The sequence below is a fragment of the Mustela nivalis genome (genome assembly GCF_964662115.1).
Source record: "Mustela nivalis genome assembly, chromosome: 4".
NCBI lineage: Eukaryota > Metazoa > Chordata > Mammalia > Carnivora > Mustelidae > Mustela > Mustela nivalis.
The window spans coordinates 26,488,834-26,505,725 of NC_139023.1; the positions used below are offsets into that span (position 1 = coordinate 26,488,834).

Consider the following 16,892-nt stretch of genomic DNA (forward strand, 5'->3'; position numbering starts at 1 on the left):
AAAAACTCCTTTCATAAGGTGAATAGACGTTTTGTAACCCAATACAAACCACTGTTTCCTAATTTACCTGCTTTATTGGTTCGTGTTCTCTAAGATCATTATGTAGATTAAGAACACTCCTTGTTAATAATAGGAAGGTACTGGGTCATTAAGGATCCCAAGGAGAATAAGACAAAAGACGTGGCACCAGCCATATAGCATGGGCAGACTTGTCGGGGAGAGAGGGGCAGAGACAGTTCCCCCTTTGGAACATGGGCGCACGAGGTCTACTCCAGAGCCCACGGTCTTGGGAAGGCAGAGAAGACTTCCCCGAGATAGTGAAATCTAGGCAGGGAGAGCAGGCCGATGTGGGGGAATGGGCAGTTCCAGGGGTTGTGGAACATCAACAGAACACGAAGAAACCCAAGAGGTCGGCCTTTAGCTATTATTCTGCTTTTTTCACCCCCTTGGTGAGATTTTTACCATTTCCTCACCAGCCAAACCTCTAATGGCGTCTACCACTAAAGGAAGGGACAGAACCACAAGCAATGAACAGATCACATGGGTGTAAAAACACACAGACTGATGTATTGTCTCAAGCCCTAAGAAGGCAGGAGCGGTGGGGGCCTCCTGGGCGCTGGGCAGGACGTGAGGGTGAGGAGGAGAGAAATGAGAACAGGGAGGAAGAGTGGCCTCCAGGCAAAAGTCTACAGGTCATAGGCATGTGTGGGTAGACGGGGGATGTGGTTCAGGCAGGCAGGCAAGCCCCCTGTGGACAGAGGCTGTGCTGACCTGGGTGCTGTTGCCCTCCCGGCCTGTGTTCCCTGTGTTCCGTGGTCTCTGTGGTCCAACCCAGTAAGTACTGGACAGACGCATGATGAGAAGATTCGCACACTCTGCGTTTATCGCAGACCTTCTATGCGCAGGCGCTGTTGATGTTTACGTATATAAGCTCAGGGAAGCTCCACAGCAGTACACTGGGAGGTGGGGGTGTCATTGTTATCACCTCCATTTTCAGTTGACAAAAATGAGATGCACAGAGGTTAAATAACTTGTCTAAGCTTACCTTGCCGGTAAAATGGCAGAACGAGATTGGAACCCATGCCCTTAAGAGTATGACTGGTGTTGGGAGCAGAGGAAGGACATGAGTGAATGGGGAGGGCCATCCAGAAACCCCCCCCCCCCCAAGAGGGGAGACACTGAGAGAAGTCTGGATGCAGAGTACTAGAGAGAGACAGGGATGTACAGTAGAGTAGCAGGGGCAAAGGCCCTGTGGCAGGGGCAGGAGGGAGTTTAGTTACCTTGAGAACCGTAAGTAAGCGTATGTAGCAGAAGCACAGAAGGTGAGAGCCATTGGCAGGACAGATCCTGGAGGGCCTTCCAGGCCTGGGGAGGAGTTTGGAGGGAGTGGACTCGAGCCTAGACCCTAGGTGGAGCTAATGGGTTATGTCCACGCCTGGTGGACGGCACCTGGTGACAAGCTCTGATTTGGCACCTATGTCTGATGCAGCCATTTGTTTCTGTTTCTCACCCCTCTATCCCCTTCCGTAAAAAGACCAGGAGCTCTCTTTTAAAGTTCCTTTGTCTTTCCTATGTTTATATCAGTTGCCACTGGTATGTTTAACAAATTAAATGGCCCCAAAATATGTGATGAATGAATGAATGAATGACTTAACAGTGTAATATTGACATCATCAGAACACTTGGAACCCCCAGCAGAACAGCTGTGCCCATCCCTCCCTTGTTGAAGCAGCGGCTCCTTGGCCTTGCTCTCACACCTGCACTTATCACGGTGAACCTGTTACTCAAGAACAGCTTTGCCCTCTGGCTCGATTATGCCATAGCTACGTGGGCAGGGAATGGGGCCTGAGGGTCCAGCAGACCTGAGTGATTATCTCTGCTCTGCCACTTGCCACCATTCTCTGCAATCCTACACAGATTACTTAACCCTTCTGACCCCAATGCCTCTCCAGGAAAATGGGGATCACGACTTGCAAAGTATTAGGAGAGAATTAAATCCAAAGAATGCATATCTAGCACCTCAAAGACAGAAGGCATTCAACAATTGGTACCTATGAAGTATTATGCGTTATTTAAAGGAGCAATGGGTATAGGAATAAAGGCAGACCTCGGTTCAAATATGGTTTCCCACTTAGTTTCTGTATTCTCTTAGAAAAGATGCTGTTTAAAGATTTTATTTTTTTATTTGACAGAGAAAGAGATCACAAGTAGGCAGAGAGGCAGGCAGTGGGGGGGGGGGTCGGGGAAGGAGGCTCCCTGCTGAGCAGAGAGCCCCATGCATGGCTCCATCCCAGGCCCCTGAGATCATAACCTGAGCCAAAGGCAAAGGCTTAACCGACTGATCCACCCAGGTGCCCTAGAAAAAATATTTTAAATATGAGCCTCTGTTTACCCATATTTAGGAAGTGGCTGAACTCATGAACTAAGCTAGGTGCAGAGTAGAGGAGGGACAGAGTAATTAGAAGCATTATTGTAGTATTATTACCATTTGCTTCTATGCCTTGCCCAGAGTCTGGTTCAAAGGAGGTGCCCAAAGGAATGTTTGTTAAGTGGGCTTGTACACACAACTTTAACAGAAGACAATGTATAGTATAAAACCGTTCCTGTTCCCAAGACCTGTCTCAACACGCTGCAGCTTCTAACACAAAGCATCACGCAAGACGCTCAAGTTGCAGTAGGGTCATGTTCTCTACCAAACAGTCCCCCACAAAATAAACAGAGCAAAGATATGACCGAATTCTGCTGTTTCCTAATTCCAAAGTTCATTCATTCATAAATCACTGTACTCTTACTATTTGTAGCTCAGGAAATAAAGCTACATTGAAAAAATTAGGGGCACCTGGGTGGCTCAATTGGCTAAGCCTCTGCCTTTGGCTTGGGTCATGATCTCAGGGTCCTGGGATTGAGTCCTGCATCGGGCTCCCTGCTCAGTGGGGAGTCTGCTTCTCCCTTTTCCTCTGTACCCTCTCTCTGATTCTCTCTCTCTCTCTCTAAAATAAATAAATAAAATCTTTTTTGAAAAAAGGAAAGAAAGAAAAAATTAAAAGTTGCCTGCTGTCAGAACCTAGATGTCCATCAACAGATGAATGGATCAAGAAGATGTGGTATATATACACAATGGAATACTATGCAGCCATCAAAAGAAATGAAATCTTGCCATTTGCAACAACATGGATGGAACTAGAGCGTATCATGCTTAGCGAAATAAGTCAAGCAGAGAAAGATAACTATCATATGATCTCCCTGATATGAGGAAGTGGTGATGCAACATGGAGGCTTAAGTGGGTAGGAGAAGAATAAATGAAACAAGATGGGATTGGGAGGGAGACAAACCATAAGTGACTCTTAATCTCACAAAACAAACTGAGGGTTGCTGGGGGGAGGGGGTTTGGGAGAAGGGGGTGGGATTATGGACATTGGGGAGGGTATGTGCTTTGGTGAGTGCTGTGAAGTGTGTAAACCTGGTGATTCACACACCTGTACCCCTGGGGATAAAAATATATGTTTATAAAAAATAAAAAATTAATTAAAAAAAAGTTGCCTGCTGTCAATGAGCTCACCAGCTGGGGAAGTGGGATGGAAAATGGGGGACACACAGAGGATTAATAGTTACCTTAGAGTTTACTGAGTGTCTTGTGGGCAGTGAGCTGGCACGGGAACAAAGCACACCCTCGTGAGCAGTGAGGGGTAAGAAATGAAGGTATTTCAAGAGGAGGAGCAGCAGGCACGAGGGCCAGGAGGAACAAGGTGTACCAGAAGGGCAAGTGGAATACCAGGTCCAGAGACCAAGTAATGATAAACTTTATTTGTCACATGAAGGGTTCTGAGCCTTATGCCATCACTGAATATTTAAGGGGGACAGGTAAAGGAGAGTGGTGACGTGGTTCAATTTACTTTGCATTTTATGAAATTCACTCTGGCAGAAGCCAACCACACAGGGTTCCGAAAAGGAAGTGAACCTGGTGGGAAGTGGGGGTGGTTGTAACCCTCTGGTTGGGGAATGCAGTGCCTTTTCCCAACTACAGGACACAAGTGGAGAACCAGCAAGGCTAGAGAGGGGGAAACAAGTCCTGTTGGGTTCGTGTTGGGTTGGAAGAAATCTGGAGCCTCCCCATGATGCAGGCTAGAAGGCAGGTGATGACTGAGGTCAGGAGCTCTGAAGAAAGCCCAAACTGGAGATAGATTTGGGGGTCCCCAGCATCTGGGAAATAGCTAACGCCATAGGACTTGATGCATCAATTGCTTTTGAGAAATCGAGGAGCTAAGAACAAGGAAGAAGAAGAAGGCTGGTTATCAGGTAACTTCTGGTGACCTTGATGAGAGCAGTGACAGCAGACTGCATGGGGGTGAGGGAACCAATGGGAGCCAAGAAGAAGCAAAAACAATGAGGACAAGTGACCCTTTTCGAGAAGTTTCCCAGTGTGGGGAAGAGTAATGTGGATGTCCCTACTCTCGTGCCCCAAACAAAAGCTCCTAATACTATCAAGCCCATATATTGCCTGATTTCCTAAATCCTTCCTAACATGCCTCCGCATGACTCATCCACCTTACTCCCCTCTGCTCCCCTGCCAACAACTCTCTCCTCTCCAGCCACTATCCTGCCTTGCATAGGCACACGTTACATAGACACAGAATCCGCCACCAATGCTTTAATGCCTTTCACGTTCTTAACTTGTGAGCAGCCTTGACCTTAACATTTCTCCTTGTGACAGCCTGATCATCCAAGCCTCTACCAATGATTCTCTCATACCTTTGATTCTATCCCTCACCTTGAACCACCCCTGCAACATGGAAGAGAAAACTTTTCATTGCTAAGTCAACAAAATGTATCACTCAATATCTTTCATCAACTGACAAACTATGGTTGGAACAGCTATTTAAATCTATCGCTTTGAGCACAAAATACAGTGATTTACATTTTAAGAAAGCTCGGTCTCACACACACAAAACATAGAGCATATATATTAGATAAGACTTAATAGTACAAAGGGTTCAGCCCAACATTCCTTTAAAATATGAATGCTATTATAACATTAAGTGATTTACCTGGCTTTATTTTTTTAAACTTTTATTTAAGGAAAACCTCATCTTACATACAAGAATGCCATTCCAATCCTGCCGGTTGGAGAATGGGCAGATGAGCAAGGGAAAAGAAAGATCAGTAGTCAGTGTGTAGAGACTCATCTGAGCGGCAGTAGGGGGCAGTTGCTTGTAGCCAGTCGTGGAAATTCACACATGGCAAACAACAGCCTGAATTTCTACCTTCTTTTTTCTCCCACTGTCCGGCTAATGTGTGCTAGAGGGGATGGGCAGAGGAGGATGGTGGAAATGGACACCTCAAATGAGTAGAATTTCCTTACACCTGCCCTCCCTCTGTAGGAAGCAAGAGAATAAACTTGGCAAGCAAAAGACCTACTTTCAAATCCAAGTTCTACCCTTTCTACTCGTGTGACCTCAGGCAGGTTAGCTGCCCTCCTGAGGTTTGATTTTCTCATCTGTAAAATATAGAAAATAAAACCAGCTATTTCATAGGCTTTTATAAAATTTCAAGGCAATAATGCAAGAAGAGAGCTTTGAAAGCCTTCGAGGGCTCCTTACGTGCTGGTTATAAGAGGCTACAATTCGTCCTCCAGGGAAATGGCTGTCCCATATATGGGCAGCCCCTTCACGTGACTCAGTTTCCAAAATTAACCCTCTTCTACAGTGTAGCTGACTTTCCCACTACACCACTACCTCCACAACAATATTTTAAAACCAAAATACTAAATTTTAGATATAAGAGAAGGAGGCTTATATATACCCCAACATCTTGGCAAAAACTTCTATTTAGACTTCCTCTGGATTTTACCATCTTGACCTGCAGTTACTATTTCTACCAGGTTTCTTTCATTAATTATTTCCTGAAAACATGAAACAACGATGTTGTTTCCATTAACAAGTTTGTCTAAGAATGTTGATAGTCCTACTGTTAAAAATAGAATAATCTGTCCTAATCACTTGTCAATTTCTTTCCTACCCATGAATTCATCGTTAGCAGCTGTGGCAGAAACTTTAGCACTAGTGAAAGATTCCACATGCTTTCCAGGTCTCGGGCTCGTTTACAAGGAGATTGGAGCCGCATAACAATCCTAGTCTAGGGAAGAGGAGTGAAAGTGATGTGTATAATGTAAGTGCCCTCTTTCTCTCTCTCTTCCCCTGTGGACCTTTGCGGTCCCAGGATGAGATCTGTGATGAGATGACTTGTTCCACCAGGTGGCGGCCACCCGAACCTGAGCCAGTGACGGAGGAGAGGGGCCATCAGAGTTGGCATGAATGAGAAATCTCTCTCATGTAAGTTTAGACAGTAAGATTTGGAGCTGTGTTCATCACTGCAGCTTAGCAGTAAAGAGATCAAGGGAAGAAAAAATGTTTTCTATGAATTCACTAGACTGAACCCCAGGAATGTGGAAGTGTATTGACTATGGGGGAGGACAAAGGCAGCCAGGGAGTCCGTTTGAAGACACCATAGCAACTACAACAAAGCTTCTGTACTGAGAATCAAGGATATTTTGTCATACCGGCAACATCTATTTTAACACAAAGATTATCCAAAAACAGAGGGACACCTCTTTGAGAAATCCTTTTTATGTACTGATATTGAATATGCTGTTGTCGCTTGCAAGGGCAGATTTCTATAACACAAGAGGAGAGTAATGCAAGGGGAAGTGTGATCAGCTGTCCCTAACATCCCCACCCACATAGCAGATAATCACAAGTTTCTAATTCGTAATGTCCTGATGTCTGTTATTATACATCAAGAATGGAATCTTCTCCTGTCTTAGGGATGGGGTTATCAAGGATCTGGTAAGTTCTTACCGTTTTCTCCTGTAATTACATACAGTACATTTTAAAAAGTAATAAATGTCAGAGCATCTGACCAAAGGTAGCTCCCTAGTCCACAAGATTCTGGGTGGATATAAATGCGTCTCAGGAGGAGGAGGAGTTTCAGCCCAGAGCTGACCTTCTCCAGGTACTGCTAACATGGGAAGGAGGTTAATTTCTTTTTTTTTTTTTTAGATTTATTTATTTGTTTATTTATTTATTTGATAGAGAGAGAGATCACAAATAGGCAGAGAGGCAGGCAGAGAGAGAGAAAGAGAGAGGAAGAAGCAGGCTCCCTGCTGAGCAGAAAGCCTGATGCAGGTCTCGATCCCAAGACCCTAAGATCGTGACCTGAGCCGAACACAGAAGCTTAACCCACTGAACCACCCAGGCACCCCTGGAAGGAGGTTAATTTCTCATCTTAACATCTCTGTGAACTAACTACGTCCTGAGACCTAATTCTGATCTGCATGTTCAGTTGGGAGCATTTGGGCAGCAGACTATTACTTGAAGGACCATTCTCAGAGTCTGACCTTGTTTACATGTCTCCTCACTGCATGATGCTTTTAAATCCCACCTCCCATTGCCCCCTGGGGATAACATCCAAACTCCTTAACACACCACCCAAGGCCTCTACTCTCTGGCCCCAACCACCCCACATTCTCAGCCCATCTCACTTCCTCTCCTTGCCCACAACCATTCTGGGCAACCACAAAGACCAGCTTCTTCCTTCCTTCCTGCTTTATCACCTGCTGTTTCCTCTGCCCTTTATATGCTACTCTGCCTGGAAGTTTCCCGTTAAGATGCAGCTCACATTTCCACTCCCAGCATCTGGCACAGACAGACATATCATAAACTCTGCAAAAATATTTTGTTGAATGAATTAGTTAGTCAATAAAGGTACATTGGCAAAAGTGGGTGCCTGGGTGGCTAAGTGGGTTAAGGCCTCTGCCTTCAGCTCGGGTCGTGATCCCAAGGTGCTGGGATCGAGCCCACATCGGGTTCTCTGCTCAGCGGGGAGCCTGCTTCCTCCTCTCTCTCTGCCTACTTCTCTGCCTACTTGTGATCTCTGTCTGTCAAATAAATAAATAAAAATCTTCAAAATAAATAAATAAATAAAGGTACACTCCCAAAAGTATACATATAGAGTGTTTAGGCCAAAGCTTCACACAAAGCAGAAGCTAAGTAACCATTTCTGAATGAATTATTAAGCCCTTAATAACTGGCTCAGTTCTTGGTTGAACAAGAAGAGATTTTCTATGGCTCTTTCGTCAACATTCTCAGTAACCACACAGAAGGAAAAACAATTCTGAAAGTTACATGTTTGTACCAAGCTGTCCTTGAACAGCCAATGCAATCCAAGGTTTAAAGACCAAGTAATACAATACTTCAGCATTTCTTTAATAACTAAAAGTAAGTGAATTTGCAATGTTTGCTTTTGTTTTTATTGTGTTTCTCTAGCAAGGTTTGGAAAAATATCCCTTCTTGGAGTCATTTTAAATAAATAAATCTTTTTTAAAAAATCAAGCAAGTAGTGGTTTTGTGTAGGGCCCAGAAGATTGCTAGATGTTGTAGGATTAAAAACTAGCTAACATATAAAAAACAAAGGTGTTGGGGCAGAAAATTGCATTTTTTAAAAAATTTACTGTGTCTAACAACATACATAGGACACAAGGAAAAGAGTGTTGGTGGACAGATTAAGGCAGAGGAAATGGGAAGCCTTATGAAGGAAATTAAGAGAAATTTTAAAAAGTTAACTAAGATCTATTAATCCCAATAATGACTAGTTTAAAGGAAAATGAAAATTTTGCATTGTGCTTTAGAACTAATCTGTTCAAATCATTGATCTTTTTCACTGAAAATAACTTTTTCCCAAGGGGATAACTTTAATCACATTCTTAATTCTAGAGTGGTATTTATGGTCTTTTATTTTGCTTGAGTTAACTAGAACTAAATCAATGTGGTCACAGTCAGCAAAATCAACTTTTCATAGCAAATATAATATAAAGCTTTTAATGAATAAACCTCTAGAGCCAACATTTTAATAAACGTACTTTGCTACAACGACTACTCTTCATCTTAAGGTTTCAAGGAAAAAGTCCTCGGAACTATTAAAACAAACTTGCTGTATTACAAAGAATGTCTAAGCCATTGACCAAAACCCACCCTGTAGGTGACAGGTTACTGAATAAGTCTAGAGGTAACCTTAATTTTGGTAGGTGTATATACATATTTTCTTATCCTCTCTCTTTAGCTATGCATACATACGGAAACACACACACACTTAAAAACGCTTATGCCCTCTCAATTGTGCCCCTACTTGGAAATCATGGCTTTAGTTTCAAATCAATTTTAATAAAGGCTGAATTAAAGATATTGGGGGATCACCTTTAATTCTACACTGGATATGAGGTTTTAAGAAGACAAATGTGTCCCAGAACCCAGGAGTGTGGGAGAATGGAGGTGGCATTCAGTCAGTCATTATTTAATTCAACATTGCATTGCAATGAACAAACATTGCAAATTCACTTTCTTTTAGTTATTAAAGAAAAGCTGACGTATTGTATTACTTGGTCTTTAAACCTAGGAGGCACGCATTATTCTAAGTGCTGAGAATACAGAGATAAGAAAAGGGAGAACTCTCTGCCCTCTGGAGCTTACATTTTAGTGGGAAGAGGGGAAGGAAAGATTGACAATAAAATAAAAGAATAAGTAAAAATAAGAAGATGCATTTATTACAGAAGAAACAAAGCAGAGAAGGGACACAGTGTGCCAGGGGCAGGGGTAGGAGATGGCAGTTGTGAACAGGATGGTCTCTCCTGAGAAGGTGAAATTTAAACAGACTTGAAGGAGGATAGAAAGCAAAGCTGTTGGTAGCTTACTGAAATACCCACAAGCAAAAGTTTTCCAGGCAGAGAGGAACAGGAAGTGAAAATGCCCTGAAGCATGAGACTGGCTGATGGGCTCTAGACTCTTCTGCCCAATAGAGTAACCACTAGTCATATGTGACTATTTAAATTTAAATTGATTAAACTTAAATGAATTTTAATTTTTTTAATTTAAATGAAATTTAAAATTCATTTAAATTTAGGGGCACCTGGGTGGCTCAGGGGGTTGGGCCTCTGCTTTCGGCTCAGGTCGTTCCCAGGGTCCTGGGATCAAGCCCTGAATTGGGCTCTCAGCTCAGCAGGGAGCCTGCTTCCCACCCACCGCACCCCCCCCCCAGCTTGCCTCTCTGCCTACTTGTGATCTCTCTCTGTCAAATAAATAAATAAAATCTTTAAAAATAAATAAATTTAAAATTTAAAATTAATTTCTCAGTTTGTACTTACCACAATTCAAGTACCAAATAGCCACCATATTGGACAGCGCCTGTATAGAACAGTCCATCATAGAAAGTTCTACTGGACAGCTTTGCTCTAGAAACAACCACCAGATCAGTATTGCTAGAGTAGATTGAGGAAGAGAGTAAGAGATGAGGTCAGCATTTAAAGGAGCACAATTGTGTAGGGCTTTGATGGCCATTGAAGGAACTTTGGCTTTTATTCTGAGTAGGACAGAAGTCTGAGGGCTCTATCAGAGAAGTAACTTGATCTCACTTGACATTTAGAAGAATCTCTCTGAGATATGTTTATATCTAGATGAACGATGATGGAAGATGGACAAGGATGGTTACAGCATAGGTGGTGAAAGGTTCCGTGCGAATTTCGAAGTAGGTACCAACAGACTCAGCTGGTGAAAAGGTTGTGGGGTGAGTCATGCTGAAAACATTGAAGTAAAGAAGATCAGTGTTCACAGCACGGGTGTCGCTAAGGTAGGTTTTAGACTGATTTGACTTCAAGATGATGAGAGCACAACTGAAAATGTCTCATGGGCAATCGGAGAAGTGAGCTCAGATGAGAAGAGGTCCTGAATACAGATATGAGATTCATGGGCATATGTGTAAGAGAGAAGCAAGAATGGAGGCCCAGAGAAGATTCCTAAAGTCTTAAAGAACTGCCATAGGAGGAAAATGGGTAAGGCAAGGAGACCAATCACTTGAGCCTCAGAAGAATAGAGCTAGCGACAGTCACAGGCAACAGAAACACCAAAGAGTCCAAGAAAATGATTGCATGGGGAAACGGCCACAGATCTTTTTTGGAAAGGCATTGGTCTCCAAGATGGCAGTTTCTATGAAGGTGGGGGGGAGGAGCTTAGCATGGGTGGGGGGGGAGTCTAGATTGGAATGATTTCAGTGACAATAGAGGAGCAGGGGGGATTACTGCTACTGAGAAAGGAAAGTGTAATAAACTTCGGCATTTCTCTATCATTAAACTTGGTCCAGTCAAATGTTAGTGTGATTTATGTGAAACACTGTCTTGTGACAAACTGAATATACATTTTGTAATATATATATATATGTTATATATATATATATATAAATATATAATAAATATATATAAATAAATATATATATATGTAATATATATATATATATATATATAAATATTTTAAGTCATCTCTACAGCCAACGTGGGCCTCAAATTTACAATCCCGAGATAAGGAGTCCCACGTTCTACCAACTGAGCCAGCCAGGCACCCCCAAACTAAATATCCTTTTTAGCATTCAGAGTTTATTTAGGCCAAGGGAGTAATAATGAAAGGAAGAGGGTGGGGTGGGAGGAAGGAAGGAAGGAATGGGGGAAGGGAGAAAGGAAGACAGAATAGGCTGTAAGAGGTAGAAAGAGGTGAATTTTAATTTTCCTGCTATCTTGATGCAGAAGTGCTCATTCTTTAAAGGTGGGCAAAGATGGTAAACAGGGAACACTACAAAGGGAGCAAGGAGAAAGCTGTGGGTGTTCTTTGAGTTCTCCTCTACCACAGGAGCCCTGGTCAAAGGGTGAATGGGAAAGCCCAGAGACTCAGACAGCATCCAGTTGCATTTTTCCTGGTAGGACTTCAGAAATGAGCCAATTTAAATTAAAAAAAAAAAAAAATTGAGATCTGGTTAAATGAATCTGTCCTATTTAACAGAAGAGGTACTGAGACCCACAGAGGTGAAATAAATTCCCCCAGGGAATTCAGCTGGTACTATCTAGAGCCAGAACCAGAACCCGGGCTCATTCCGGGTCCACGCATGCCCAGCTCTGTCTGCCTCACTGTTCCACTTTATGAGGGGGACCCACCTATTTAAGACGGACAGATCAAACCCAGCAAATGCAACACCGAGTTGTATTTAATGTGCGGGGGAGGTTAACGCGAGCCGGAGTGGGGGTGGGAATTAATGAGACTTGAGGAGCTCTATGGGTTTGATGCCAGAATGTTGGCTTCCTACAAATGCCTCGGTTACAGGCCTCCTGAATTCTCTGCCTTGGTGTGGAATTGTGCCTTTCTTGCCATGCTGACCAGCACACAAGTGAGACCCGCAACGTTGACAAGTGTCCATCTCACTGACATCTGAGTAATGGCTTCTGGGAGTATTTTTATAAAAATTCATTGTGATACAATCCCTGAGTATTCTGAGACGTGCGGAGAGGCACGACCAGGGGTATAGTTTAAAAAAAAAAAATCGAGTTAGGGATAGGGAGGTGGGTTGCTAACGGAGCGGACGGGAGGGAAAGCAGCAGGCTGGAGCCCTGGCGGACTGGGGTCTCTGCCGTTGCTAGGGCCGCCAGCGTCCTTGGTTACCGCTGGGCCGAAGGCGCGCTCTCCGCGCGGGCTCCGAGTCTGCGCTCCGCGAGCTCCGCCCCCCATCAGCGCCCCCTGGCGCGGAGGGGAGAAAACTGCACCGGCAGGCCCGTGCCCTTCCTCCCTCCCCGGCGATCCCGGTTCGAGACGCGGTCCTGGTGAGACATCACGCCCGCCCGGGCTTTGCCAAGCGACCGCCCCGAGCCAGCCCTGCGAGGGCTGTGCCGGGAGCTAAAGCGACGGCGAGCCCGGGGCTGTCCCCCGCGGACTCACGTTGTACTCCCTCAGCCAGCCGTCTAGCTTGTCGTGCATCAGTCGCAAAGTTTCGCTCGAGACCAGTTTCCTCAGGTTTTCTGCCATCGCTCACTCTTGCGCTCGGCCGCGCTCTGGGAGATGGAAACGTGGAGGGGACGAGGCGGCGGGCTCCGCGGGCCCCCGGGGCGACGCGGCGGGAAGGGTGTTCTCCGCAGGGGCTCAGAGCGCGGCTGCTGCTGCCATCCTCCGCCTCGGGTCAGAGCCGGCAGGGTTCGGCAAGCCGGGGGGCGGGGAGGTGCCCTGGGCCGCAGCCGCCGCGCCTCATCCGCCGCCCGGCGCGGTCTCGCGCTCCCGCGCCGCCGCCCGCAGCCCCCGCCATAAATACGGCGGCGATTATTAAACAAACCTTGACGTGGGCGGCCGGCTGCTAGGGACGCGCCCCGCGCGCGCCCTGGCAACGCCGGCCTCCGCCGCGCGCCCCCGCTGCCGCCGCCACCCGCCGCCCTCCCGGAGCCCTCGTGGCCGGGCACCCGCCCCGGCGCGCCCTGGAGCCGCTCCTGCTCCTGCTGGTGCTGCTGCTGCTGCTGCTGCTGCTCCTGCTGGCCGAAGGCGAGGCCGCGCAAGACCCCTGACGCTCGGGATGGGGCCTGGGGCGGGCGGGGCGCAGACCGGCGAGGGCGGCTACCCCATCCCTTGCAGGACCGCGACTCGCCCGCCCTGTGGGATGGGGGCATCCCGCGGCCTCTCGCCCGGAAAAGCGAAGGTGGTAGGTTTCTCCACGGACCGTCGGGTTAGGCAGTAGGTAAGCGTCTGACGGCGCCCCCCTTGATGCGTTAGCTTCTCAGACCTTCGGGGCTTCATTTGCAGCACCGAGGGGTTGGTGGGCGCCCAAGTGCGGAGATCGGAGGCGCTCTGGCGTCCGCAAACCCGAGTTAATCCTCGGGCTTAGACAAGGTTAGGTATAGTGTTGTTTTTTGTGTTTGTTTTTTTAAGATTTTTAAAAATCTATTTGACAGAGATCACAAGTAGGCAGAGAGGCAGGCAGAGAAAGAGGAAGGGAAGCAGGCTCTGCACTGAGCAGAGAGCCCCATGCGGGGCTCGATCCCAAGATCCTGGGATCATGAAAGCAGCGTCTTTAACCCACTGAGCCACCCAGCGCCTCTGGGTGTAGTTTTAGAATCACCGAGTACTCTGAAGTTTTCATTCAATTCTCGTTCTCTAACTGAAACTTGGTGAAAGTTCAGACCGCGCTTGGCACTATTTCAAAAGGGTGCGTGAAGCTACGGGGATGGTTTCAACCGCTTAAGAAATGAAACAGTTTCAACCATCATGAAGCACTTTAGAAGCCCTTATTTTATATGCATCAAATGATGAGCTGATTGCAAATCATTCTTATCTAGTCGTTAACACAGCAGGAGTGGGGCCGGGCCACAGCGAGCCAGCTAGCTAGTTTATTTCGGTGCCGTTTCTTTAGGAACTTGAAAATATATGAACTTTGCACATGTCCAAATATGGTAATATTATCTAATATATAGTAATATATGGTAATATTCAGAGGTTGTTTCTCTTCATTATGGTGGTTTTCTGTCCTCCAATGAAAACGAGAAGCTCATTTCTGGAGCCGAAGTACTAACTTCTATAGGCTACAAAATAAGAACTAGAGAAGTTCTCATCACAAGGAAAAAAAAATTGTGACCATGTGTAGTGATGGATGCTAACTAGATTTATTGTGTTGGTCACTTCACAACATGTACAAATCCTGAATCATTACATCGTACACCTGAAACTAATAAAATATTATGTGTCATTTAGATCTCAATAACAACAAAAGGAACAATAAGGACCATAAGGGTACATAACATATTTTATTAGAATAGTGTAATAATTACTAAAGTAAAAGAAAAAAACAAACAAACAAAAGACCCCACTAAGTATTCATTAGACACTTTCTTCCTTTAAAAAATACGTAAAGAGGGAGGAAGGGAATGGAGAAAAATCCCACAGATTTTTTAATTGGGAGCCAATAATTGCATATTTCAATAAGCAGTTGGAGTCTTTGAACAGTCCTATTTACTTATCCATAAAAAACAAGTTGGAATATTTGCTTATGTCAGATTAGGGGTTAAATCCTCTTCTTTGCTGTGGACTCTGTAACTGCTACTCCTTGGTTACGCTATCTATAAACAAGAGACAATAGTTCTTACATCACAGGATTATTATGCGACTAAACTAAAAAATTCGTGTGGCATTCTTTTTTTTTTTTTTTTTTTAAGATTCCATTTATTGATTTGACAGAGAGAGATCCCAAGTAGGCAGAGCAGCCCTGGAGGTGGGTGGAAAGCAGGCTCCCTGCTGAGCAGAGAGCCTGATGCAGGATTGGAACCCAGGACCCTGAGATCGTGACCTGAGATGAAGGCAGATGCTTAACCCACTGAGCTACCCAGGCGCCTCTCATGTGGTGTTAACACAGCACTTGGCACAGTGCTTCACAAACGCAGGATCATTATTACTACAATGTGGATCACAGTACATTTAGTAGAGATAACAAGGCTTGAAACAATCTAATCTCCAGCCATAGAGTGAAGGTTGAACAAATCCTTCAGTGAAATGTTACACAATAGAAATCCTGTCACTGAAGAGTATCTGTTGTCTAGGAATTCTCACTGCATAAAGTTAAGTGAAAAAAGCAGGGACACTAAATAATCTACATTGAGTTATACAATATCAGCCCAAAGCGTGATTATAGATTATTTTAGTTTGCTCCTTTACACTTCTTTGATTTTCCAAATTTCTACCATGAACACTGATTCCTTTTTTGAAAACTTATTCAGAAGCAGAGTTACCCAAAGAGTTACCTTCAGGAAAAGTGTTAGCCAAAATAACAATATTAAGCGGACTCAAAACAAAACATGCTTTGACCAAATGTCCAAATTACTAATGTAATAGTCTTAGAGTCTTAGGATAGAATGGATCTCTGAAATTACTTTAGAATTTGCTACCCGATATTGTTTATATCTACATAGGCTCGAGTCCCACAGCTGGATTCAAAACCCTAATGGCCTACAGTCATTTCCGGTACTTCTTGGGTGTCCCCAGATCTCTGAAGTGTGTGCTGTGTGTAGCAAGAACCTCAGGTTTATCAATAACAAACCAACATCGTCATCAATGACTCAAAACAAAGGAAGTGTTCTATGTATCTATTCATTATTTTCTCCCCACTACTTCCAAAAGAAGACCTGAGATAACCTTGTAGAAAATATCATTGTTAGATTAGAAATATTTTTTTAGTGGAAAAAGCAAGTATACCCCCAATTTAAGCTTATGTATGAAATTGAGCTTTATTTAACATTGAATCTGTAGTTTGTGGAAGCCAACACAGAAAGGAAAATGACTTTTATGATTATTATTACTTGAGTTTAAAAGTATACGTACCACTTCTTTGAAACACATTTTCCTGCTACCAGTTACAAAATATGTTTATCTTTTTCCAAAGAGCCTAGAACAACACAGATGACAGTGTCTTTAATACTTCCCCCACTTTAAAAAAAATAGAGAGAAAAACAATCTTGATATGCTTGTTTCCTGCGGTCACCTTCCATCAACGCCAAGGGGGTGACACTAGAACTCATGTCATCAAAGAGACACTGACACACCAAGAAACTGACGTGCCATTTCTTAGCTCTCTAGTGATGTTGCCTGATACAAGCTTAGAACTTCCATACCTGTAGCAGTAAGTGGACATCCTCATAAGTGCCCTTCATAATCATCCCCTCCACAGAGCTTTTGATGGGTGCTAGATAGCAATCAATTTAAAAGAGAGCTGGAGCCTGGAGTGCAAATAGTCTGTGTTGCTGACGAAAGAAGAATCCATATTCTTCATATTACAAGTGTGCAGGCAACAAGGTTGAGATTCTATTTTTAAAGCCTACTTTTTTATACATATGGAAGAAAACATCAGATTAGTAAAGGCTCTATTTGGACAGCACTTTAATTTTGTCTCAATTTGATTATTTTAGGATATAATCACTTGGCAATTATTTGTAAAGAAAAGAGAAAATCAAATTTTTCTTTTGTGGTACACTATCAGGTATGTTGAAAAAGTTGAAAGA

General features: G+C 44.3%; 1 protein-coding gene across 3 annotated transcripts in view; it reads right to left on the bottom strand.

Annotated features, from left to right (window-relative positions):
- SPATA18 (spermatogenesis associated 18) overlaps positions 1 to 12,893 on the bottom strand; it is a 39,565-nt gene extending 26,672 nt beyond the window's left edge. For all 3 annotated transcript variants that reach the window (XR_014311081.1, XM_082728381.1, XM_082728380.1), the window contains exon 1: positions 12,802 to 12,893. Coding sequence is in view for 2 of the 3 variants with exons in the window: in XM_082728381.1 (XP_082584507.1) it covers positions 12,802 to 12,888 (87 nt within the window). In the remaining variant the exon portion in view is untranslated. The remainder of the gene's footprint in view (positions 1 to 12,801) is intronic.
- Positions 12,894 to 16,892: the final 3,999 nt, after the last annotated feature.